Here is a 24,788-nt window from a genome sequence, read left to right as displayed (position 1 = left end):
TCAGAGATGCAGAAGGAGGAGAACCTGCTCACGGCATGTGTGCCCTGTCCAAGCACCCGGTCTTCTGATGTCACCAAGAAAGTAGTTTGGAAGAACCATTTGCATTTCACAGAAGAGGGGAAACAGGCTGGGGGAAGCTGATGACACTTGCCCAAGCTACCCAGATGGCAAGCTGCAGAGCTGGGATTTGAGATTGAAACCAGCTCAGTGTGACTTCCTGGCTGCCTACCAAGGGCAGGAGTCTCCCCGCAGCTAGAAGGGCAGGAGGTGGTTGGGTGGAGAATCAAGCGCAGCAAATGGGTCCTACCTGGAACTTGATCGCCACCAGGCACTTCCGGGACAGGTAACCGGCAGCCAGATGCCACCTGGCTCTTCTTCTGTTGTGACAACTGTGAATTCTGTGGCTGGCTTGCCGGGGGCAATTATAGTCGCACTGCGCTCTTGGAGGTGGATGATATGGTGCATCCCTTCTAGCACTGTCCTTCCAGGTCATCTGGCTCCTGTGTTTGTCAGGGTGGTGTCACAGAGTGCCCGCATCCTGATGGAGACTCTAGTGTCCTGTACCCCTTTGGTCCTATTGCCAAAGTTGTTCCCTTTGAAGAGTGCACCCTTGCTTGCGTTTGGGGGCGACTGGCCGATCCCAGGCACGGTGGGATCCTGCGGGCATGATAAGGGGCTCCGCCAGTCTCTTTGGGGAGGTTCGCCTGCCCCTTCCCTAGCGCTCGTGTTCAGTGCCGCAGCGCCCCCTCCGCCACCAGAGGCGCCCGGAAGCGGGACTCCCCGAGCGCGGGGCGGGGCGAGGGGCGGGGCGCGGCGGCACCTGGGCCGCGGGAGAGCCGGGGGTGGGCTCTCGGGGGACAGCAGGCTGCCCCCCCAGATCCGCAGCGCCGGCCGCCGGGAGCTCGGGGCTCCGGGCGCAGAGGCTGCGCTGTCACATGGGCGGCGGCGACGGGGCCGCATTTAAGCGGCCGGGGGACGGCGCCCGCCTGCAGCGCGTCCTCGGGCTCGGCTCTCGCCGGGCGCCCCGCTCCCTGCCCTCCGGGGGCCCCGCACCACCCCCGCCGGGCCATGCGAGCGCGGGCCCCGCCGCGATGAGCTCGCACATTGCCAAGAGCGAGTCCAAGACGTCGCTGCTCAAGGCGGCGGCGGCGAGCGGGGGCAGCCGGGCTCCCCGCCACGGCTCTGCACGGGATCCCGCTCTGCGTGGCCGCCGACTGACCGGTCCCTGCCCCAGCTCGCCGCAACAGTGCGGGGACCCCAGCTCTCGGAGGCCCCTGTGCCGGCCCGTGCCGCGCGACGAGGGTGCGCGCGGGAGCCGGCGTGGGCTGCCCCAGGCGCACTGCAGGCCCCGGGAGACGCTGCCGCCGGCCCGCGGGAGCGATGGGGAGGAACGGGGGCTGGCGCCGGCGCTCGGTCTACGGGGCTCCCTGCGCTCGCGGGGTCGCGGGGACCCGGCTCCCACCGGTGCCCCCGAGGCGGACCCGTTCCTCCACCGGCTGCGCCCCATGCTCAGCTCCGCCTTCGGCCAGGTAAGGGCCGCGCCCCTCGCCCGCGCTCAGGGCACCGGCGCTCGGGACCCTACGGCGGCGGCGTGTCCCTGGCTCTGCTCGCTCTGCCCGGTCGGGGCGCACCACGACTCATGTTGTCCTCCCGCGGCCCTGGTGCTCCTCCACCCCCGTGTCTGATTCAGCACCCTATGCGCTGTCCACACTCCGGGCCTCTTCCTGGGCATCGCTCAGCCGAGCCTGCCTCGCACCTGCAGGAGCGACCTCCGCAGTCCTCCCAGGAGATTTCCCCGGGTCGTGAGCGGTGTTTGCAGAAGGCGGTACCAACCCGCTTCTCTGGCCTCTGGCAACCCAAGAGAGCGAAGGGCTTGGGGTCAGGGAGGCAAAGGGGAGGGCCTGGAGTACTCGGACTTGGCTTGTAGGTGTGTGACACTAGCCGTTACCTAGAATGTCCTCAAAGGCCTGGGAAAAGTTAGGGGTTTAAAAGAAATGGGGAGGAGAAGGAGCTGTCTGGGCAGGCATGGAGGGTCTGTCCAGAGATCTGGTTCCATCTGGAACTTTGGAGTGTTTTAAGGAAGATGGTATTCCAAGGATGCCATCTGGATGTCAGTAAGACAGTTGTGGGAAAAGACCCAGAAAACACAAGCCCGAATTGGTGCGCATTCTAGGGCCAGGGAGGTCACCAGCGACTTCCTTTGTTTCTCCCACACCTTTGCCAGCAAGGATCCCAGTCAACTTCACCCTACAAACAGCTTCACTCTACAATTCAAGGCCACAGTGTGGGATTGTGTCACAGGAACCTGTGAACTTCTTTCTGGGCAAAGCTAGATTTCCTCTGGTTCCCAGTCTGTAATTGAATCGAACTCGCGGCGTCAGTCAGTTCTGCAGAGGCGCAGAGTCAGAATGCTGGCGTGGTTTCAGGTGCAGGGGTCTAAGCGAGTCTGCGGTAGGATCTAGTGCAAAGAAGCTCCCCTCCCGACTGGCTGTGCGGGATCAGCACTACAAGGAGGCCTGTGTGTTTTGCTTCAGATCTGCTCGTTTCTCTTCAAAATACTACTCTGCAGTGGCTTATGCAGGTGGGGCTCTGTCATGAAGGCAGCTGCACGTGGATTCAGGTTGCACGGGACTGCTGTGATGGTGTGACAAGGCCAGCAGCATATGGCTTTGTTCCTGCAGGGAGCCCTCGTTAGCGGTTCACTGAGAGAACTGGAACTGGTGCTCAGGAGTAGAGGTTTGGATGTAGAGCCGCGAGAGTTAGCCTGGCTGTACGCCGAGGGGAGATGTTCACTGCAGTGGCTCGGAACCGTAGCATGTTAGGACTGAACTGTGGGTCTGGACCGGGTTGTGACCCAAATGCTATGTTGTTAGTGGGCGATTGCGATTCACTCTGCTACCAAGCACCATATATATACATACATATATATATAATTTTAACCTTTATTTTATGTGCATTGGGGGTGACGGTATCAGATCCTCTGGAACTAGAGTTACAGACAGTTGTAAGCTGCCATGTGGGTGCTGGGAATTGAACCTGGGTCCTCTGGAAGAGCAGTCAGTGCTCTTAACCAATGAGCCATTTCTCCAGTCCCCCAGCCCCCAAGCATTTCTTGAATACCTCCTATGCCCGGGCATTGGTGGTACACACTAGGAAGGGAGCAGTGGAAAAGCCAACATTTGAGCTCTTTGGGAGCCTATGGTCCAGCAGTTTGGAAGATGCCCAGCCGCAGACCTGTCGTCCAGTTTGCTGGTGACCTGGGGAAAGGACCCTCGCTTGCTCCCCACTATCGCAGTTTGCCTGCTTGGGCCCTATCTGGGCTCAGAGCCTTTTGGCAGTGTTTTACTAAATTCTTCTGCCTTCCCGGTCATTAAGTGGAGACTGTTCTCCAGTCCCATGTTCTGAAATGTCACGGGGTCACTTGAGTCTGAAGGAGCTGGAAGGTCCCATGAAATATTTACTACCTCCCTCTGGAAGCTCCTGCCTCTTGGAGCTGCAGGCTCCCCCACCCCCCACCCCCAGCACATGCGATTTGAGTTTCCTGGTGACACCTCCAAGGCACCCCTGTGAACAAACAGCAGGCAACAGCAGCCAAGGACAACAAAACCAGTCTGGAGTTTTTGTGTCAGAGCTTCCAGTCTCCTGTGACATAAAGGAACTAATCTTCCCTCAACATCTCTTTTCTGCATTGAACATCCTGTCCTTAGAGACAGGGATTAAGAGAAAGCAAAGTGGGGACCTGAATACAGAACCTTTCAGATGGATCTGCCTAGGCAAGTGTATCTGTCCATGCCTCTCAACTCATTTATTTTTTACTCTTTTTTGGGGGTGGGAGGCTTAGGCAAATCGCTTTTATTTACTTGAAAAATAGAAACCAATCATGGTGTCTCAAGGGGGAATGGGGAGGTTAAGTGATTTATGCAAGCATGTGTGTAAAACTTAGTCCATTTCGTGGCACAGACCTAAGACTAACTGTGTTTGTTATTATTACTGTTGTTGTTGTTGACGATCAACTCCAAGGACGCATTCTCTCTGTTGGTAACAGCAGCAGACAGAGCCAGACTTAGGCACGCTAGAGGTATCCACACAGACCCTCCACACTTGGGGAAATGGGGATTAAGATTCCTCCTGTGACAACCTGGGGGCATCCTTGCTGCCTGCAGGGAGCTTTGAGGCTGGGGTGTTTGATGGCAGCTCGGCTGGCTTCCAACCCTGCCTCTGTCACTTTGTGTGTTTGTGACCTTGGCATCATTTTTCTCTGTATGGCCTTGGTTTCTTCATCCAGAAATGAGACTGAAGAAAAAGTGCCTTGCAGGGTTTTGATGAGCCTCACAGAAAATTAAGGCTCCCAGAGGCCTGGCTCACGGCGAGTGCTGGCTAAGGGCAGCCTGCATTAATGTGGCTGCGTTCATTAATAGTCATTAAAAGAGCGTTGTCTAAATACGGGAAGCTGCCTCTGCGCCAGGTGAAGAGGACTTTAAAGGAAAAGGCTCAAGACTCAATGTCAGTGATGTGTCCCTCGTCCTCCAGCTAAGGACACGTCACCCACCTGCCTAGGCAGACTATGTGGTGTGAGAAATGACCTCGAGTAAGCATGCATGGGCTTTGGGTCTCTGAAGGCTACATTATGAACAGACAAACCTTCTGCTCTTGCACTCAGCTTGAAAAGAGGCAAATGCAAACGGAACCCACAGCTCTGGTCCTACCCTAGAGAAACATCTCTCTTGATCTTGGGGGGGGGACCAGCCCGGTGTCCATACAACATGTAAGAGGGTCACAATGTTCATGAATGAATGGGTGACTGATGTCACCTGTGTCCAGGTTATGTGGAGGTTCCTAGCTCCTGTGGCATGGATGAAGAGGTAGGCAAAGGTCATGATGGTTTGGGTCCTATGGGTTCAGCTGTACCAAGCCTGTGTTTTGAAGACCTGTGAATATTCATTCCTGCCCCACCAGCTCTCCTCTGGGGCCTGGGATTGGGGAAGCGAAGCTTGTGCTTGTGGATGACAGAAGCGTCTTCCAGGATGTCCGATGTCTGCGTCTGCTGTTTCCAACCATCAGCGAGGGTACCCAAGACCTCAGTCCAGAGCCCACGACAGAATTGTCAGAGTCTTCTTCATTGTCTCCACAGCAGCCCAGGAGGGTTGGCGTTATCACCTCCATTTTAGAAATGAGGACACAGGCTCTGGAGAGGGCGGTGCTTCCTGAGGTCACATAGTAAATAAACGGTACCACCTGCCACCTGAGTGGCACCGTGCCGGCCGGCAAGGGAAGCTGTCAGAAGTGCCCACAGAGCACCCGCCATGCTCCACCCTGAGCGTTGAGGCACCAGGTTGTCACCCAAGTTCATGTGCTGCTGATCCAGGGAAGACCTGGGGCCAGCCTCCCCGCTAATCAGGGATAACCAGCGACAAGCTCATCCTCTCAGCCTCCGATCCTATTATTTCATTCCAGCATTCGGAAGTGTGACTCCAGAGGCCTAGGGACTCTCAATGGATTTTTAAAAATGGGGATACAAGGTGCTCTTTGCCCCCAACCTCAGCCACGCTACATTTCCTAGGGGAGGTCAAGCCATCTGTACCTCCTGCCCACTGCCCAGCCCAGTTCAGTTTAAGAAGGCTCTAAAACCCCAGATCTGGCCCTCCCGGGTCCCTAGCTGACCTCAAACCTCAAGCTAGTGTCAACCTTATTCTTAAACCAAAACAGAGTGGACTTCAAAATTTTTTACACTTCTTTATTTAAAATGTGTGTACGCCAGGTGTGGTGGCGCACGCCTTTAAACTTTACACGTGGGAGGCAGAGGCAGTTGAATCTCTGTGAGTTTGAGGCCAGCCTGAGCTACATAGTGAAATCCTGACTGGACAAAAACAAAAATGAGTAATAAAATGTGCATGTATGTGTGTGGATATATGCATGTATGTGTATGTTGTGTGTGCATACATGTTTGTGTGTATGTGTGTGTGCATGTATTGTGTGTGCACGTGTATATGTTTGTGTGCATGTGTGTGTACACACATATGTATGTATGTGTCAGTATGTCTGTAGGTCAGGGGACAACTTTGAAATGATTCCCTCCTTCCACCATGTGGGTTCCAGGAATCCAGGCTGGGTTGTGAGGCTCCGCAGTAAGCACTTTGGCCCACTAGCACCCCAAGAATGGGCTTTGGTTAAGTATTTGATTGGTTTTGATATCTTGTGCCTTCTGTTTCCAAGGACAGAGGCATTGCTCAAGGTCGACAAGCACCTGTTATGGCTGGGACTGGCCTGCAGGGGGCAGGAGTCACCAGGGCTAAGTGGTTAATGAGTGAATGCTGCGTCCAGCCCTTTAAGACAGATGCTAAGCAGAGGAAGGGGACAGTTTTCAGGTGACCATAGTCAGGGCCTTGTCTGGCCCAGTAGGAGGGAATTCATTCAGTAGGGGTGAATAGGTTGTTTCATTCACTACCTATAAAACTCTGAGAGAGGTGCTCTGAGTGTCTAAGAGACGGAGACTCCGAAAGTTCAGTGTGAATCCGGCCTACAGAGGGTCACTCTGCCTCTGCATTCCAAGCTCTGACTCCTTCCTTGGTGCGTCTTTTATCTTTTTCTTTTTTAAGATTCACTTATTTTCATTTTCTATGTATGAGTGTTTTCCCTGTAAGTATCTATAGCACACATGTGCTGGTGCCTTCAGAGCTCAGATAAGGGACATTGGATGCTCTGAACCTAGAGTTACAGAAGGTTGTGTGCAGCCCAGGGAGTGCTGGGAACCAAATCCAGTCCTCTGCAAGAACAGCAAGTGCGCTTAACCACCAAACCCTCTCTCCAGCCCCTCTCAGTGGGTCTTGGTAGCAAGTAGTAGGTTAGAGTTCCCAAGGGAGTAGAGCAGACACTGTCAGAGAGCCACCTGTACCCACTGAACAAGGATTTCAGAGCAGGTTCCTACAGCCAGGGCTGGGAACCCCCTGTTAGTCAATGTTTTTCTCTCTGTCTGTCAGGCCTGAGGCCTAATGCAAGCCACACCACAGAGAGGGAGCAGTGGGAGGATCCAGGGTTTGAGGTCCTAATCAACTACATAGTGAGCTCCAGGTCTGTGTGGGCCTCAGTGGGTAAAAGGTGCCTGCCACCAAGTGTGGCAGTCTGAGTTCAAAACTCAGGATCCTCTTGGTAGAAAGAGAAAATTAACCCCAAGATGTTATCCTGTGGCTCCCATACAATGCCTCTCCTCATACAAACCAATAAATGTAATTTTAAAAATCAACAAACAAGTGCGGAGGGTGAGGGGTGGCTGCGGTGGTGGTGCACGACTTTAATCTCAGCACTCAGGAGGCAGGGGCAGGCAGATCTCTGTGAGTTCGAGGCCAGCCTGATCTACAGAGTGAGTTCTAGGACAGCCAGGGTTACACAGATAAACCCTGACTCAAACACACACACACACACACACACACACACACACACACGCATGCACCCACGCACGCACGCACATACACACAAACCCCAAAACAAAACTAACCCAGCACCTCGGAGGCAGAGGCCAGAGCACTCCTCCTCAAGTTCAAGGCTAGCCAGAGCTACAGAGTAGTCCAGACTATCTGTTTCCTTGGTTTTTACAGGAAACACGTTTTATTTATTACCTAGTACAGCCCATGTCTCCTCTTTAGATCGTCTGCAAGCCTCTCCCGATCTCCACAAACTGTTACTAGTACTCCCCTGTCATTATCAGAGTTTGCGCATCTCCTACTTAGCGTTTATCTTGTATGCGGCTAAACAGTTGTGCTTCTCATTCTGTCTGTCCCCCCAGCTGGGATGCAAACTCCTGTTGTTCCTCTCCATTGTTCCCAGAGCCAAGCACAGCACCCGGCACATACACACTGGGCAAACGATACTTCCTTCTTCCACTTGAATAATTACTTATCAGTGCCTATTATGTACCACAGGCTTTCCTGTATGCACTTTATTAGCCAGACAGGGAAAGTCCCATTTTCTAACGGAGGAAACCGAAGCTCAGGAAAGAAGGCGATCGCAGGCAGAGCCGAGCCCCAACCTCAGACCCTACGTCCTTTCCCACTCATCGGAGGCCACCGAACCTGACCCCTGGTCCAGCAGAGGACTTCCTTCGTGCTGTTTTGCATTTCTGTTAGCTGTCTGTTCTTCCCTTCCCAAACCCATGGCATCTTCACCCTCTTTCCTGCCCTTTAGCTGTTACCACTCAGGCTCCTCCTTTTGTCCTCTGGGAGTAGCCCCTCCCTTTTCCCCCTCCTCCTGGAGTATGGCCCAAACAAGGCATCAAGAAACTGCCTTGGCTAATCCGTTCTCTAGTCAGCAACGGCACACAGCACCACAGCCATAGTGAACCAGCCAGCGATCTCCTTTTTAACCTCCTAGGAGGGAGTCTGTGCCACCCACTGGGCAATGCATCCAGCCATCTTCTCTAATGAGATTTCTGACCAGACACCCAAACAGGACAAGAGTCCCCCGGAGAGGAAGCAGTCTGGGCTGAAGTCTGATTGCATCAGGGGCCTAGGCGTGGGTCAACCTCCTGGTCTATCTCTGGCGCCCCCTGCTGGGGAGAAGCTGAGTGCAAGGAAACAAGACTCTGGGTACCCGGCTACAATTACAGCTCTCAAACAGGGGCATCCAGGCTTGGGAAGAATTCTCTTGCCAAAGCAAGGATTTGGAGGGACAAGGAGCATCCAGTCATCTGTGAAGTTCCAGCTGTGGGACTTCGAGGGCCATTTAAAAAAGACATCCTCCCTGTTCCGCACTCCAACGAAGCCGGTGAAAGTTCCTCGGTCAGGAGTAGGCAGAGAGTGAGGAGGAGGACCAGACACCTTGCTCACGTACTCTGTGGCAGTGCCACCTCCATCCTGCCCCCCCCCAGGACCATCTCTTGGCTTCCCAGGGGTCAGGGAGCTTTTACAGAGCAAAAGGAGCAGAAGGAAAGAGCTGATCACAGCTGAGGATTCAGCTGGGCCGCCAGCCCCAGGGCCTCATCCCATGTCAACGACGAGGCAAGTGTGAAAAATGGAGCGTAATAGAGACGTCACAAGATCTCCCAGGCTCTCGACTGAGAACCGCCTTGCTGTCCATCCAGCTGGAATTGCCAGTGGCTGATGAGGCGTGCTCGTCCGGCTCACTGCTCTTCATAAGAGACGTACATCTCCCTGGGGTCCTGCGTGTGCATGCATGTGTGCGGTGTGTGCGGTGTGTGTGTGTGTGTGTGTGTGTGTGTGTTTGTGGGAAGACAGCTTTGCAAGCTGTGAGGTACCCTGGCTTTGGGGGCCCAAACTAGTCAGCTTTCCCTTCTGGATCTGCTGGCCTAATTCCCAGCTGCAGCTGCCACCTTGGGTCCCCCTCCCAAGGCAATCTCCCTGCATATTTGGCAGCGGCATGGGAAGGAGGGGCTGAGGGAAGGGGAGAGAAGCAGAGAAGGCTCTAATGCTCTAATCTGATGTTGATGATCCGAAAGGCTTCCCAGCACCAATGCCCTCTGCCATCGACTCTCCAGGGGATTTTTTTCCGGTGCCATGCACTCTTTTCTTCTGCCTTTGTCTCCTTAAGAAAGTTAAACCTAGACACACAAACACACATACAAACCACCAGGAAAAAAAATCCGCGGGAGCAGGCAGACGAGCACGCGCGCACGGGCTCAGCGCTGTCCTGGAGGAAGCGGCACAGGCAGAGAGACTGCTGGGGTTGGCAGTGACCCAGGCTGAGGTCTCCCGGTCCCCCAGGAGCCTCCTTCATGGACCCAGAGATCACCCGAGGGGCTGCACTAGTGTAGCATGGGCAACTGTGTCAAGTCACCACTAAGAAACCTCTCGAGAAAGGTATGTTTTTGGAGCCCCCGAGTCCCGGTTGCTGGGGTTTGGGGCATCTTGCTGCCTTCCCCAGAGGGCACAGAGTGGGTGGGTATCTGATACTCCCTACCCTTCCCAGGGTGTCTGCCCAAAGCTGTGTCCCTGTTCCAACTTCAGGATACCCTCCTTCTGTTCTTTTGTCCTAGGCAGACTTTGAACTAAAGTTAGAGCTTATGGCTGCCTTGGGTGGGAGTGGAGGGGCCACAGGGTCCAGGAAGGCCATGTTTGGGATTCACACAAGAGCTAAGAAAGAAATCATGTGACTTTGGGACTTGTGGGGTGTAACATGAAAAGTGTGGATTCTTAGGCTGCCAGTGTATAGCTAGCCTAGAGCCTTCAAGGACCAGATGCTGCTCAGGAGCAGGCCCGAGGGCTCTTAGGGGGTCAGGGCTCCTTGCTGGTACTCTGTAAGCCTTCAAAACGGGTTTGAAGGAACCCCATTAATCACGCAAGTTTCTCCTTTTGCTTCTACCCACAGTAATTCCTGAGTCAGGTGGGAGTGTCAAAAGACCAGGTCTTAGAGCCCAGAACGGCTTCTTTCGAGACACAGGGTGCCCAAGAGATATGTGGATCAGGAGTGTACATGTCACTTTCCCGAGTGGATTTATTGCTTATATGCTAGGACAATATTCTTTTGCAATAATTCGTTTGGAAAAGCAAGCGTTTCCCCTCAGGTGTCTTTCGAAAAGTCTGGGTTGCCTCTGCGGCATGTTTGTTCCAGGCAGGCTTTGCCCGTGTTGCTAACCCTCCATTGTCAGGCCATAGACCTGTGTTAAAGAAGATGGGACTGATAAAGATATCTGCCTCCCGTATTTTCATTTTCCAAATAAGAAATGATTGCCAATTGAGGGGGCAGGGATCGGAGGGTCAGGTGACTCATGTAAGGTCTTGGATTGGCTGATGGAGCCTTCACTCAGGTCCCATCCCATCTTTCCCATTAGGTTTCTGACCTCTCAATTTAGGACACTTGGGGCTTTTTAGACTGTCGCCTTCCTCATTTGGCTAAGCTGCTCACATCAAATTCCATTTAATCTTCGAGGCTCCTTGGACTGCTCGGAGGGCTGATGTTCCTATTGAGTATCCTCAGTGCCTCATGGTTTGTCATTCTCTTAGGGGAGATATCTGCCTTGGAGGTGATCTGCGGGGGCAGAAGCTGATCCGCATCAGAGAGGATCCCAGGCAGACACCCACACAAAGGGTCCTAAGCTTGAGGAGGTGAATTAATGAGCGAGCCCTTTCCTCTGCAGACCGCACAGGTGTCCTCTTTCTGGCCATGTGATCTTGGACAAATTACTTGACTTTGTGACTTACGTCCTTCACCCATCAGTCAATTGGCTAATGTCTACCTACATCTTCCAGCGTGTGTGTGTATTAACAGGGATCAAACTCAGAGCCTCACACATCCCTCAGGCCTGATGCATAGCTTTCTGTTTTGTTTTGTTCTGCTTTTTAGAAACAAGGGCTTACATTGGAACCTACACCTCAGCATCTTGCGTGTTGGGATTACAGGTGTGAGCCAGTACAGATGGTTCCTAATTTCGACTCTTTTTTTTTTTTTCTTCTTTTTTAAAGACAAGGTCTCACTGTGTAGCTGTGACTGGCCTGGAATTCACTAGGTAGAACAGGCTGGTCTCAAACTCAAAGATCTGCTGGCTCTGCCTCCAAAGTGCTAGGATCAAAGGTGTGCATCCCCACACCCAGTCCCTAGTGGGTGGTCTGCTACGCGCAATGCCAAGTGTATCATGCTAAACACACGTTAGCATTTCATCGCCACTAGAGATAAAGGGCGGAGTAGGGAAGTGGAAAAGACAGAGATGGTTACCCGTGCTTTCAGGTTTTTATTTTGTTGTTTGTTTTGTTTTGGAGGTGAAGCCTCTGTTTGTAGCCCAGGTTGGCCTGGAACTCAAAATCCTCCTGCCTTAGCTGCTTTACGTTAGAAATATAATACAGGCATGAGCCACCACACTGGGGTATAGCTTATTTCCCCAACCTCGGGCATGCTAACCCTACGCCTCTACCACCGAGCCATGGTGCGGCTGGCGAGGTGCTGAGTCCACTGGATAAGTGATCTTAAACCTTAGGAGTTATTTTTTTTCTGGATTATTTGCAACATATCAGACATCTGCCATCTCTCTTGCTCTTCTCTACCAAATAGTCCTCTTGGCTAGTTTGCAGGGAAGGGAACTGGATTCAGAGATAAGGGTTTCTGAGGTCACTCAGTCGCTAGCAAGCAGAGCTGGGATTTAGAGCCTGCACTGTGTAAAGTCGGAGCTGGTGTTTTATGTGTGCTTTTTCTTTCTCCTGCTGCCAGAAATGTTATTCATAATTTCCCAAATATGACCTTCGAGATCGTCTAGTCCAACTCCCTGCTCTGTACAGCAAAATGTCCTCTGCCATCTCATTAAGCACAGCGCCCTTCAAGCTCTCCTTGACCGTGAGCAGAGGGGGTGGGGGGTTGACCTGCGTGCCCTCGGCCAGTGTGCATTGTTAGAGAGCCAGAGGTCATGATGTTCTCTTGATATGCTGGCCTCTCCTGGGCCCAAGCCAGACGTTATTGGCCCCTGGCTCAACTTCTTGATTGGAAGTGGGGAGCTGGACATGGTGATAGGTAGCCTGCTTCCGGCCCTGAACTGGCCAGGACCAGCCTGTCAGGTGCCATCATCGCTGGCTGGGGAAGAACGGCTGCCTCCTGGGGCAACCGGGTGCCAGGCAGAGTTATAATCAAGAGATGCAGTGGAAATTCCCCAACCACCACTGGTTCCTTCTTTGTGGGAGCAAATCCCTCTCCATCAGTCTCATTTCTTTGCCGATTGGCAGACGTTCCCCCATTTCCTCTGGAGCCAGAAGTACATGCCTTCTGGCACCCAACATCTCTCAACTTACTCTACCAACATCATTGTCCTCATCAGCAGCATCATTGCTGTAACTACGGCAACTTTATTTATTTGGCTCTTACCTTGTTCTACACACAGTGCAAAGCACTGTATAAGCAGGAGCTCGGTTGCCACTCACTCACAAGGGCCTGTGGATGCAGATGATTGCCCCCAGTGTGTGGAGGATGCTGGGGCACAAGGCCACACAGCAAGCAGTGGCAGACCAGAGCTCGTCCGGAGCCAGCACATTAGGCCCCCTTAGGATTCTGTGCCACCCGCCGCCGCCTCCTTCTAGAGGAGCCAACATGTGTGAGATTCCGCCAGAAACTGGAAGTCTGCTTTCCCACAAGCATCTCCAATCAGATTGCTTCCTGAAGTTAGTCCTGGGCTTCTCTTGGACCTCCTTAGAAGGAAAGACCCTCTGGTCTTTACTAGTTCCTGAACAGGTTCAGAGGTGCGAGTGAACGGAGCAGAGATTCAAGCTAGAGTGGGCCTTGGTCTGAGACTCTGTGTCTCCTCTGAGGAAGGGATAGACTGTTCCTCCCTCTCTAGGTCTGGAAGGGGAGCATAGAGTGGTTGAAGGGGCTGGAATCGAGTCTCCATCAGCAGCCCCTCTGGAGGAGGGCTCAGAGGAGAAACGTGAGAGGACAGGACAAGGGAGGCTCCTCCAGCACAGGCTGCCCCGCTCTCCATGTGAGCTTTGCTCAGCTAGAGGCAGCTTGTTGGACTAGGACTAGATGGCACAGAGAGAATATAGCTCTGCGCGCCTCAGACAGACAGTCCTCTTGGGAGTCCAGCTACCCTGCCTGTCCTTGGGGGATGTTCTGCCCCAGACTCCCACGCTGAAGAGAGGCTGTTCATTGCAGGGCACAGTGCTGAGACCTGGATTCTTGAGAGGCACTGGGCATGCTGGGAGGCCTGGGTCCAGTCATATGTTGTGTCTGGATGCTGCTGTTGTCCTAAGGGGAGGGTCTGTGCAGCATGCTGACTTTTCATAACTGTGGGAATCTACAGGGAGTATGAGAGGCTGGCTGGGGCCTGAGAGTGCAGCTATATTCGGTCAGCTGGCGGGGCTCCAGCCTCAGCCTCTAGAGGTCAAGCAGGCCAAGTCAGCCTGGGCATGGAGCCAGGGAAAGAGGGAGGGTAGGCAAGGAAAACTGCTGGAGGACTGCCCAGTCATGCCGTCACGAGCAGGTGGAATCTGGGCCCAGGTGGGTCCTGTCTCCCTGCTGGTGCTTTGGACCAGATTTGGCACCTGTGGGCTGGGACGCAGTCAGTACAGCTGTCCGGGTAGAGTGGGCACCCAGCACCCGTCTGCCTGGTTCCCACCCTTCACAGCCTGCCTGCCTCATTTGTCAGCGATGGCATCTATGTTTGTGACTTCCAGTCAGCAGACTTGTGGAGCCTGTTTGTTCTCTGTGTAGCTGGGAGACAAGGGTGCAGGCCTGAGGGTTGAGTTGAGACACTGGGGACACTTGGGGGAAGCGCATGTTTCTGTGTGACACTGAGTTGGGGCAGAAGCCTCCTTCTGTCCGCTTCACTCTCTGAACTTCATGCATGCAAGTGTGTGATTCCCTGGATATACTCGTGTGTGTGTGTGTGTGTGTGTGTGTGTGTGTCTGCACGTGCACGCGCGGGTGTGCGTTCCCACTAGAGAGCACCGTACTTCAAGCCTCACATCTAACTCTCCATGGGACAACTATTTCAGCCAAGGACTAGAGTCTCCATTTGTTGGATCAATTATATACCGCACTGTACATGCTAAAGCTCTCACTTCAACAAGTGACTCTCAAGTGTGTCCTAGAACCAACAGCCAGGCTGGGGCTGGTGAGGGGCCCAGATGAACAGGGAGGTGACACCTCACCCCTCTTTCTATTTGCTTGGTGTTGGCTGAAGATGCGCCAGGAGGAGAAGAGCAGCTACATGGTGGTGCAGACAAGCGAGGAGGGCCTGGCAGCTGGCGGTGAGCTTTCCGGACCACTCATGATGCTGGCCCAGAACTGCGCCGTCATGCACAACCTGCTGGGTCCTGCCTGCATTTTTCTGCGGAAGGGCTTTGCTGAGAACAGACAGCCTGTACGTAAGTCAGCCCGGTGCAGCAGGCCAAACCTGGCTTCACAGGGCATGAGGAGGTGCTGGGAAGAAAAGGGGTTCTTCTGTACGCAGCAACCCCTAGCCTCAAACCCCCAATTTACGTATCTGATTCTTGAAGTCTCCCATTCATGGTTCCAAAGTGAGTCTGTATCAACCAGCAAGAAATAATTAAAGCAGGGGGCTGGAAAGACGGCTTAGTGGTTAAGAGCACTGGCTGTTCTTCCAGAGGACCTGATTTGGTTCCTAGCACACACTTGGTGGCTCACAAACATCTGTGACTCCAGTCCCTGGGGATCTGATGCCTCTTCTGACCTCCGCGAGCATCAGACATGTACATCATACACATGTATTCATGCAGGCCAAACACTCAGACAAAATAAAATAAATCTAAATAAATTTTCTTTCTTTTTTTGTTTTTTTTGTTTTTTTTTTTTTCGAAGCAGGGTTTCTCTGTGGCTTTCGAGCTCTTGTAGACCAGGTTGGTCTCGAACTCACAGAGATCCGCCTGCCTCTGCCTCCCGAATGCTTGGATTAAAGGCATGCGCCACCATTGCTCAGCTAAATAAAGTTTCTTAAACAAAATAATAGAAGCGGAGGCTGGGGAGATGATGTTTGGTAAGGGACCCAAGTCAGTCCCCAGCACCCACTAAAAATCTGAGTATGGTGATGGTGCTTACACATCCAGTGTTGGGGAGCCAGCCTGAAACCAGTGAGCCTCAGGTCCAGGGAGAAACCTCCTGGTCTCAAAACATGTAGATGAGGCAGGAGCTGGGCTGGTGAGATGGCTCACTCCAGTTCTGTGGGAATCTGATGCCCTCTTCTGGCCTCCAAGGGTACCTGCACTCATGTGTGTGCACAAACCCCATAAAAAAGGTGGGAGGAGCCTGAGGAGTAACATCCAAGGTTGACCCCTGTCTTCCACATACACACGCCTATATATGTAAACACACACCCCTGCGCACACACACATCTACACATACCCCTGCACACACAGCCCTACACACACCCCTGCACACGCACCCCTGCACATACACCCCTATACACACACCCCTGCACACACATCCCCAGACACATACCTACACAACCACCCACCCCTACACACACACCTACATATACACCTGCATACATACCCCTGAACATACACACCTACACATACACCCCTACACAGAACTCCTTCATGCACACACCTGCATACACATCCCTACATACACCCCTGAACACCCCTGCACACACACCCCTGTACACACACCCCTGTACACACCCACCCCTATACACACATACCTATACATGAACCCTTGCACACACACCTATACGCACACCCCTATACACACCTGTACATGCACCCCTGCACACACACCTACACACCCACCCCTACACACACATACCTGTACATGTACCCCTGCACACACACCTACACACCCTCCCCTATACACACATACTCCTGCACGCACACACCCCTGCCACACACACCTCCTCACACATAAATAAGCGTATACAAATCTATGGGAGTCTTCCAGTGTGCCCACAATATGCTGAGGAAACCAACACTTTTGGAGATTTGCCTCACAAAAGTCCCAACTCCCAGAGGCAGGTGCTTTATCATCCCCATTTCACAGGTGGGGAAACTGAGTCTGATGCAGTAGCATATTTGAGGTCACATTAGCAGGAGTTAGAGGTAGAATTCAAACCCAGATCGCTTGATTCTGCAGTGTTATTACCAGCAATTCTGTGTATTCAGGCTGTCTCCTGGTATTCCAGTAACAGCCACTGACCAAGTGTGGCTAATGACCTCCTGGGATGTAGCTAATGAATGGAATTATTAGTTTTTATTACTTTAATTAAAAGCGCTTTTTTTGCTGAAGATTGAACTCGGGGTCTTGTACATGCTAAGCACATGTTCTATCTTGAGCTACGCCCCTGCCATTCAAATGTAAGTAGCCACGTGTGGTTGGTGGCTACTGTACTGAACAGCCTTCTACAGGTGTCTGAGCTGTCACAGGGAAGCGGGTGATGAGGATGTTATGGTTACAAACATTTGTAGATTGCACTGATTAAATCTCACACGCGGAATTCTTGCCTTGAGGAATGCCCACAAAGGCCCTGTGAAGTAGGCGCTGGCGTGGACCACGTGACAGCTGAGGAGGCTGGGGTAATGAACAGGGATGACCCTCAACCAGGAGGTAGCAGCTACAAGTTCATGCCTGGGTCGGTCTGACTCTAGGTTCTGCGGGCTTTTCTCTGACTGCATAAACTGGGAAGGAACTATGCCCGTGCCCCCACCCCCAGATCAGTGCATATCTCAGAGTGTAACCCTAACCACTCCGGACATAACATGCTCCTCCACTGCCCTGCCTGGGGTTGGGAGCCACTGGGTGAGCCTGGGAACAGCCACCAGGGCTGCTGCTGCAGGCTCACTGTGAGGAAGTGCCTCGCTTTGCCTCTCCTTGGAATCTGGGAAGGCACAGAGAAAGGCAGCTGCAGCGTGCACTTCCTCCCCAGACCTGCAGAACTCAGTCCTGGAAGAGCAGCTAGATGCTTAGGGTCTGGGGATGGGAAAGCCTAATTCTGGTTAAGTAGCTTGTGCCACTGAGTATACTTTGCATACCCATGTACAGATGTGTACAGTCAGTTCCCCAGATCCTTGGGTCCCCACATTTGGGGATTCAAGCAACAGGAGATCAAGAAATAATTTTATTTAATTTATTTTGGAGACAGGGTTTCTCTGTGTAGCCCTGGCTGTCTTAGAACTCACTCTGTAGACCAGGTTGGCCTTGACCTCGGAGATCTGCCTGTCTCTGCCTCCCAAGTGCTGGGATTAAAGGCGTGTGCCAACACCTCCTGGCAAGAAAAAATATTTTTGAAACTGGCATCTGAGTCTGGTGAGATGACTCCACAGGTAAAGGTGCTTGCTGCCAAGTCAGATAAACTGAGTTCCATCTTTAGATCTCACATGGTCAAAGGCAAGAATTGACTCCTACAAGTTGTCTTCTGATCTACACACACACACACACACACACACACACACACACACACACACACATACACACACACACACACAGACACCTCACACATACACACACTCTCTGGGGCTGGAGAGATTGCTCAGCAGTTAAGAACACACACACTGCTCTCACAGAGGACTTGAGTTCAATTCCCAAAACTCACCTGAGGCTCACAACTGTCTTTAACTCCAGTCTCCAGGGATCCGATGTCCTCTTGGGGATTCTTAGGGTACCAGGCCTGCAGGTGCACATACACACTTGTGGGAAAAACATACACATCAAATTAAAAAATCTTTAAAATTTTTTAAGCAAAAGATAAAACTCTGTACCTGTGCTGAGAACACACAGATTATTTTCTAAACAATACAACATAGCAACTATTTGCATAGTATTTGCATCACATAAATAGAATAAGCCATCTCGAGAGGATTTGAAGTATACCAGAGGAGGTATGTAAATTATATGCAAATAGCATGCTATTTTATGTAGAGGACTTGAGCATCTTTGGATTTTGGCATGCCTGGGGTTTCTGGAATCAATCCCCCACTGATAGTAAGGGATGACTACATGCACTTATTTTCACGTACTGGTGATACAATACATGGAAATAAATCTTTTTGGCCACCCAAGAATGTCCAGAAACATATATTTCCATCTGGGAGCGGGGTGACCCTTGTGCCCCTCGCATTCTGTCAGCCTTTTAAGGGAAAATCCTTGTATTGCTGTTATGGAGACAACACCCCATTTAAGCAACTCTTTCCCCTCAGCTAGAAATGCCCCCTGGGAGGACCTGGGAAGTCTGTAGCCTGCTCATTCCAAACTTACGCGCACACACTTTGAACAACAACACAACCCTTTCCTTTGGACAGGATTCTCAGACTGGGTGCCTGCATCCGGGAACCATTGTCTCGGTGCGCCATTGTCTGGGTGCGCCATTGTCTGTCTCCACCCTTCTTGGACCCCTAACTGAAACAGCCTTTGTGACCAGCTGAAATGACTCATGCTCACTATAGCGTTCTGTTTTGTTTTGTTTTTCAAGACAGGATTTCTCTGTAGCTTTGAAAGCTGTCCTGGAACTCGCTCTGTAGACCAGGCCGACCTCGAACTCACAGAGATCTGCCTGTCTCTGCCTCCCAAGTACCGGGATTAAAGACTTGTGCCACCACTGCCTGGCTCTCTATAGCATTCCTATACGTTCATGTTACTGATACAGGTCCATGTTAATGACACGGGTCTGTGTTAATGACTCGGGTCCTCATTCCTGCTGTGAGCCTACTTAAGGTCACAGACCTAGCTCGCTCTTCCCATCCGAAGCAGAGAACAGGAACATGGACATCCATATCTTTCCTGCACCTGTCCATCTCCTTCCTGAGCAGGCCTAGGGTGGTGGCTGTCACTGTCACCATCAGGGCCCTTCCCCACGTTTCCCTAAATTTGTTTTTTTGGAGACGTCTCCCTGTGGAGACGTGGGCCCTGCTAGAGGCTGCTTTGGACACTGGCAACCTCAGTCCTATGCTGTATCTTATAATGGTCAGGGTATAGACATGGGGTCACACGGGGGGCCAGGGGGACAGTACCAAGGAGGAGCTGAGCACAGCTCCAATTCTTCCTCATATAGCCCGAATCCCATTTTCTCTTTCTGGGACTGTCTGTGTGGCCCTTACCTGCTCTCCTCTGTGATCCCTCATCCCCCATTGTCCTGCCAACTTCTGGAGTCCTTGGGTGGTGACTTCCCCTGGCCCTGTTTTGTTTACAGGTTTTTGTCTCTGGACCAGCTTTGTTCAGAACTCATTCTTAGGTCTGGATAAGGGTGCGGCACTTTGGCAGCCTAGTCTCTGTGGGGACTGTTGGGTTTGGGTCTCCTCTATCAATGTTCTCCTGTGACTCTAAGACTTGGAGACTGCATCTCTCCCCCTGGAGGTCCAGAGAGACCTCTGCTCAGCTCCTACCACTTCCCACCTAGAGCTGCTGCTACTTGGGTGGTCCCCATTGAATGGGCATGCTGTGAGTTCTAGGTCCCTTGCTGCTGCTAATGTGACATGTTCTCTTGTTTCAGGACAGAGCATTACGACCAGAGGAGATCGAAGGTAAAGTCACCCCTCAGAGGACATGATCTCCCGGAAGGTGTGGGTGGGTGTTTTGGGGGATTTTGTTTTTCTGAGACAGGGTTTCTCTGTGTGGCCCTGGCTGTTCTAGAACCCATGATGTAGAACAAGCTGGCCTTGATTTACAAAGATCTGCCTGCCTCTACCTCCGGAATGCTGGGACTAAAGGCATGTGCCACCACATTCGACTGGTTTGGTGTTTTGAGACAGGGTTTCTCTACATAGTCCTGGCTGTCCTGTAACTTACTATGTAGACTAATAGGCCAGCCTTGAAGTCACAGAGACCCACCCGCCTCTAGGTGACACAAAGCAGGACATATTGGGCAAGTAAGGACTCTAGAGGACTCTAGGGTGTACCTCTCTGAGCTGGCCCCTAGGCTGTCTTTACCTGGGATGTTCTTTGGGTCCTCTCTGCAACCACATCTGCCCATTTTCACTCCCCCAGAGCTCCGAGAGGCCTTCCGGGAATTCGACAAGGACAAGGACGGTTACATCAACTGCCGGGACCTGGGGAACTGCATGCGCACCATGGGCTACATGCCCACTGAGATGGAGCTCATTGAGCTGTCCCAGCAGATCAACATGAACTGTGAGTCCCTGTCCTCCAGGTCACCCAGGCCTGGGGTCAACTTTTTATTTTAAGATTTATTTATATATACAGTATTCTGCCTACATGTATGGCTGCTTGCCATAAGACAGTACCAGATATTGACAGATGATTGTCAGCCACCATGTGGTTGCTGGGGAATTGAACTCAGGACCTCTGGAAGAACAGTCAGTGAGTGTTCTTAACCGCTGAGCCATCTCTCCAGCACCTGGGATCAACTTTTGTATCCAGCTCTGGGGCCCAGTTCAAACCACTCATCTGAGCCTCAGTTTCCTCCTATGTAAAGCAGGGTTGTAATGAAACAGCAGAAGTTTAAGTTAGGAGAGAAGTGAATAGCAGAAAAAAAAACGGCTCAATAGTAGAAGTCAGAGAATGCTGTTAGCGTTACGAGGTCCTCTGTCTTTATCTGGGTTCACCAGAAACAGGGTTTGAGGCATTTATTAAATAAGGGAAGGGAGGCTGGAGAGATGGCTCAGAGGTTAAGAGCACTGACTGTTTTTCCAGAGGTCCTGAGTTCAATTCCCAGCAACCACATGGTGGCTCACAACCATCTATAGTGAGATCTGGTGCCCTCTTCTGACCTGCAGGCATACATGCAGACAGAACACTGTATACATAATAAATAAATAAATAAATAAATAAATAAATAAATAAATAAATAAATAAGGGAAGGCAAGTGCAGGAGGGAGCAGTCACGCGGGAAGGGAAGGGGCCCACGCAGGCGGTCCCTGTTGAAAGTTGTCAGCAGGCAGGTGTCCTGTCTCCTTCCACCTCCTGAGATCCACCTCCTGAGAGTCGCTTGGAAGTTGAATTTGTATTTGCACAATTAAAGTAAGTAAGGCTTGGGGCACTGGGACCAGGTACCTGCTCGTTTGTTGTCTTAGCCTTCCTCCAAGGGCATCTTGGCTTCTCCATCTCTGAAATTCTTCATCCAGCCCTGTGGCCCAATGCTTCTTTCCCCTGTCCCTGTTTCCTCTTTGTCCACGTTGTGGCCGCTCCTCAAGTCATTCTTTGACAAGTCTGTGGTCTGTCCTCGATGGTCTCGGTCATACCCTGGGCCTGGAGATGGGGGAGACCAAGGAGCTTGCTTAGCGAGAGATGGGCAGCGGGTGTGTTGAGGATGACCTGCTCCCTTCCGTTTGCTACAGTGGGTGGCCATGTGGATTTTGATGACTTTGTGGAACTAATGGGACCTAAACTCCTGGCGGAGACAGCAGATATGATTGGTGTAAAGGAACTGAGAGATGCCTTTCGGGAGGTGAGTGATAGCTGGTGACAAGCAGGGGTGGGCAGGCTGAATCCCAGTCTCGGGATGACTATTAAGGGTTCTAAATCCCCCGGTCCCAGACCATGGGAGGGAACTTGGCTGGAAAAGGAACCTTGGGACGGGGGACCCTGCCCGGTCTTGAGGTCTGCTGCCCACGCATGCGGCGTGCTATCCCTCAGTTTGACACCAATGGTGATGGGGAGATAAGCACCAGTGAGCTGCGAGAGGCCATGAGGAAGCTACTGGGTCATCAGGTGGGACACCGAGACATAGAGGAAATTATCCGAGATGTGGACCTCAATGGAGACGGACGAGTGGACTTTGAAGGTAGGCGGGGCTTAAAAATGGGTGTGAACCCAGCCAGCCGCAGAGCCCTCCGGCTGCGGGTGCGCCATGCAGTCGCCAACTGGATTCAAGCTTTCATGCTTCACCCTTCCCCCCTGCCTTTCTCCTATCTAACCTGTGTATACGCTGACCCACCTCCCACGCCCACCCCTACCCGTGCACCCGTCTGCTTGGCCGTCATCCGCGCCTTCCGCCCGTTCATTTCCTGATCTGTTCACACACACACACGCCTGTTCATTTCGTGTCGCCTCTGAAAGCCATCCACGCAACCATTGATTCCTGCATTCATCATCCACTCATGCACCCACTCGTCCACCGTGTATCCTCCCACGCGCACATCTCAGTATCGTTGTCCCCAGCACATCGGGCTGTCCACCCACACCTCTGCGCCTTGTCACGGAGGCATACACTTCCTTCAGCTGCTTCTGCCTGTGTTTCCATCCATCTCTCTGCCTGTTCAGTCGTTTCCCCACCGGCTCTACGTCCGTCTGTCCGTCATTTATCCACCCTTGTGTCCGTCTGCCCCGTCTGTCTGTCCACCCACGCCTCGGCCTGACCCCGGGCCTCTGACACCTGACCCCAGCTCACCATCCCAGCCACAGCATCTACCATTCCTTCACCATGAAATAAATACTCGAGATATGTGAGCCTACGAGGTCTTCCCGTGAATGTGCTGTCCTTTGTGCCGGGTGCCGCCTTTCATTTTGTTTTCCACTTGGGCTAAATTGTTTTAATCTATCTGTCTGTCTGTCTATCCATCCATCCATATCCATCCACCAAGCACCTATCCATCTAGCTGTCCATCCGTCCTTCCATCCATCTATCTTATCTATCTATCCGTCTTATCTGTCTATCCATCCATATCAATCTGTCTATCCATCTATCTGTGTGTGTGTGTGTAGGTCAGAGATAACCTGCAGGACTTGGCTCTTCCCTCAAGTGGATCCTGGAGATCAGGCTCAGGTCTTCAGGCTTGGCAGCAAGTACCTTTACCCCCTAAGCCTTCTCGCCCACCCCTGAGTGAATGCTATTCACCTTCCCAGACCACCTCTTCCCTCCTCTGCAGACTGAGCGTCTTTTCTGGCCTTTGTAGCACTTCAGGTCCATCCCTGTTTCTCACTCTACCCAAACTTCCCTGTTTGACTTTGAAATCTGAGAGAAAGAACAACCCTATGTTATCTCAACATTACCTACAGAAGAAACACCTCACATATAGATGTAGTCACTACACAGTTTCTTTTTCTCTTCTCTCTCTCCTCCCTCCCCCCCCGAGACAGGGTTTCTCTGTGGCTTTGGAGGCTGTCCTGGAACTCACTCTGTAGACTAGGCTGGCCTCAAACTCACAGAGATCCACCTGCCTCTGCCTCCCGAGTGCTGGGATTAAAGGCACGAGCCAACAATATACATATACACACACCATTAAAAATCAAGATAAGAGCCGGGCAGTGGTGGCAAACACCTTTAATCCCAGCACTCGGGAGGCAGAGGCAGGCAGATCTCTGTGAGTTCGAGGCTGGGCTGGACCAACAGCCTCCAAAACAATACAGAGAAACCCTGTCTCGTAAAACCAAAAAAAAAAAAAAATCAAGATAAGTCTTTTAAAATTAAGGAGAGGGTATTTATCCCAATGAGTCGAAGGTGTACGTCAAGGTAGAATCCTGAATATGGATATTTGTGGCTGCTTGGTGAACAATTGTCAAAGCTTGGACCCAGCAAATGTGTCCCTCAGTAAGTGAATGGATTAAAAAACAAACAAGCCAGCAAACAAAACCTCACAAAACTGTGGTGTACCCAGAGAGGGGCCTGGATGGAGAGGATGGATCAGACCAGGGAGTGCTATGAGGCCACCAGACCTGTGGGGAGCTCTGGGGATGTCCTCAGGGGCCAGCCTGCAGAGGAGAAGCTCAGGGATGCAGAGTGGAGGTGGGGGACAGTGCAGCCTCGAAGCAGGGGCGACAAGGAGGGGCGTTGGGCCAGTGTTCTGTGCCGGCTCCTGACTGCCACTGTCTCCACCCTCGTGTCCTCCTCCCAGAGTTCGTCCGGATGATGTCCCGCTGAGGCTGCCAGGGCTTCTCCAGGACTGCCAACTCCCACCGGCGGGGAGAAGAGTCGAGCTCGCCTCACCCCGCAGTAGCTGCCGAGAGCCCAGGATGTACTGGCGGATGGGGCCTGCCTGCACCCGGGGAGGTGCCCACCCCGGACCCCCACCCCTCTGCACTGTGAAAGACTCACAACTCCTGCAACTGGAAAAGGGGGGCGCCCGCCGGCGAGGAGGCCACAGTGCCAAGCCGGTACAGGACAAGCAAGGCGCCAAGTGCCATGTGCCCAGCTGCTGCTGGCTGGGTGGGCCAGGGAGCCCGCCAGCAGACCCCACACAGCATGACTGCCCCAGGGCAGAGCCTTCCAGCACACTCCTGAGCTCTATGCCCGTCCCAGCTCGCCTAGCCCTTTGATCTCAGAACCAATAAAAAAAAAAAAAAGCCGAGAATGACAGCCAGGGTGTGCTTTGCTTTGGGCCTGGTTAGAGGATATTCACCTTGCCCCAGAACCTCCCGCATGCCCAGAATTGGATGGAATTTCTTGCCCGCCACGTACATTGACCGAGTAACTGTTCTGTACCCAGTAATCTCTGTTCTCATATATTACATAGGCCAGA

At 52.4% G+C, this 24,788-nt stretch overlaps 1 protein-coding gene and 1 long non-coding RNA gene across 4 annotated transcripts in view; one reads left to right on the top strand and one right to left on the bottom strand.

The window, feature by feature from the left end:
• Positions 1 to 906, bottom strand: part of LOC121133951 — a 36,060-nt gene extending 35,154 nt beyond the window's left edge. The window contains exon 1 of the long non-coding RNA XR_005870961.1: positions 308 to 906. This is a non-coding gene — a long non-coding RNA (uncharacterized LOC121133951). The remainder of the gene's footprint in view (positions 1 to 307) is intronic.
• Cabp1 (calcium binding protein 1) lies at positions 870 to 24,788 on the top strand. Of its 3 annotated transcripts, XM_040731291.1 has the most exons (7): positions 7,530 to 9,809; positions 14,609 to 14,788; positions 19,865 to 19,895; positions 20,359 to 20,502; positions 21,669 to 21,778; positions 21,967 to 22,114; positions 24,165 to 24,788. In XM_040731291.1, the coding sequence occupies exons 1-7, from the start codon at positions 9,765 to 9,767 to the stop codon at positions 24,188 to 24,190; spliced, it is 684 nt and encodes a 227-aa protein (XP_040587225.1). In that variant the 5' UTR covers positions 7,530 to 9,764; the 3' UTR covers positions 24,191 to 24,788. The 3 variants fall into 3 exon arrangements, with proteins under 3 accessions (XP_021088010.1, XP_040587225.1, XP_040587224.1); XM_021232351.2 differs by lacking the exons at positions 7,530 to 9,809; positions 14,609 to 14,788 and adding an exon at positions 870 to 1,529; XM_040731290.1 differs by lacking the exon at positions 7,530 to 9,809 and having other exon boundaries at positions 11,478 to 14,788.

The sequence above is a fragment of the Mesocricetus auratus genome, unplaced genomic scaffold, assembly GCF_017639785.1.
Source record: "Mesocricetus auratus isolate SY011 unplaced genomic scaffold, BCM_Maur_2.0 Super-Scaffold_100025, whole genome shotgun sequence".
Classification (NCBI taxonomy): Eukaryota; Metazoa; Chordata; class Mammalia; order Rodentia; family Cricetidae; genus Mesocricetus; species Mesocricetus auratus.
Note: the sequence above shows the minus strand (reverse complement) of the source record. Positions and strands in the feature narration are given on the sequence as shown.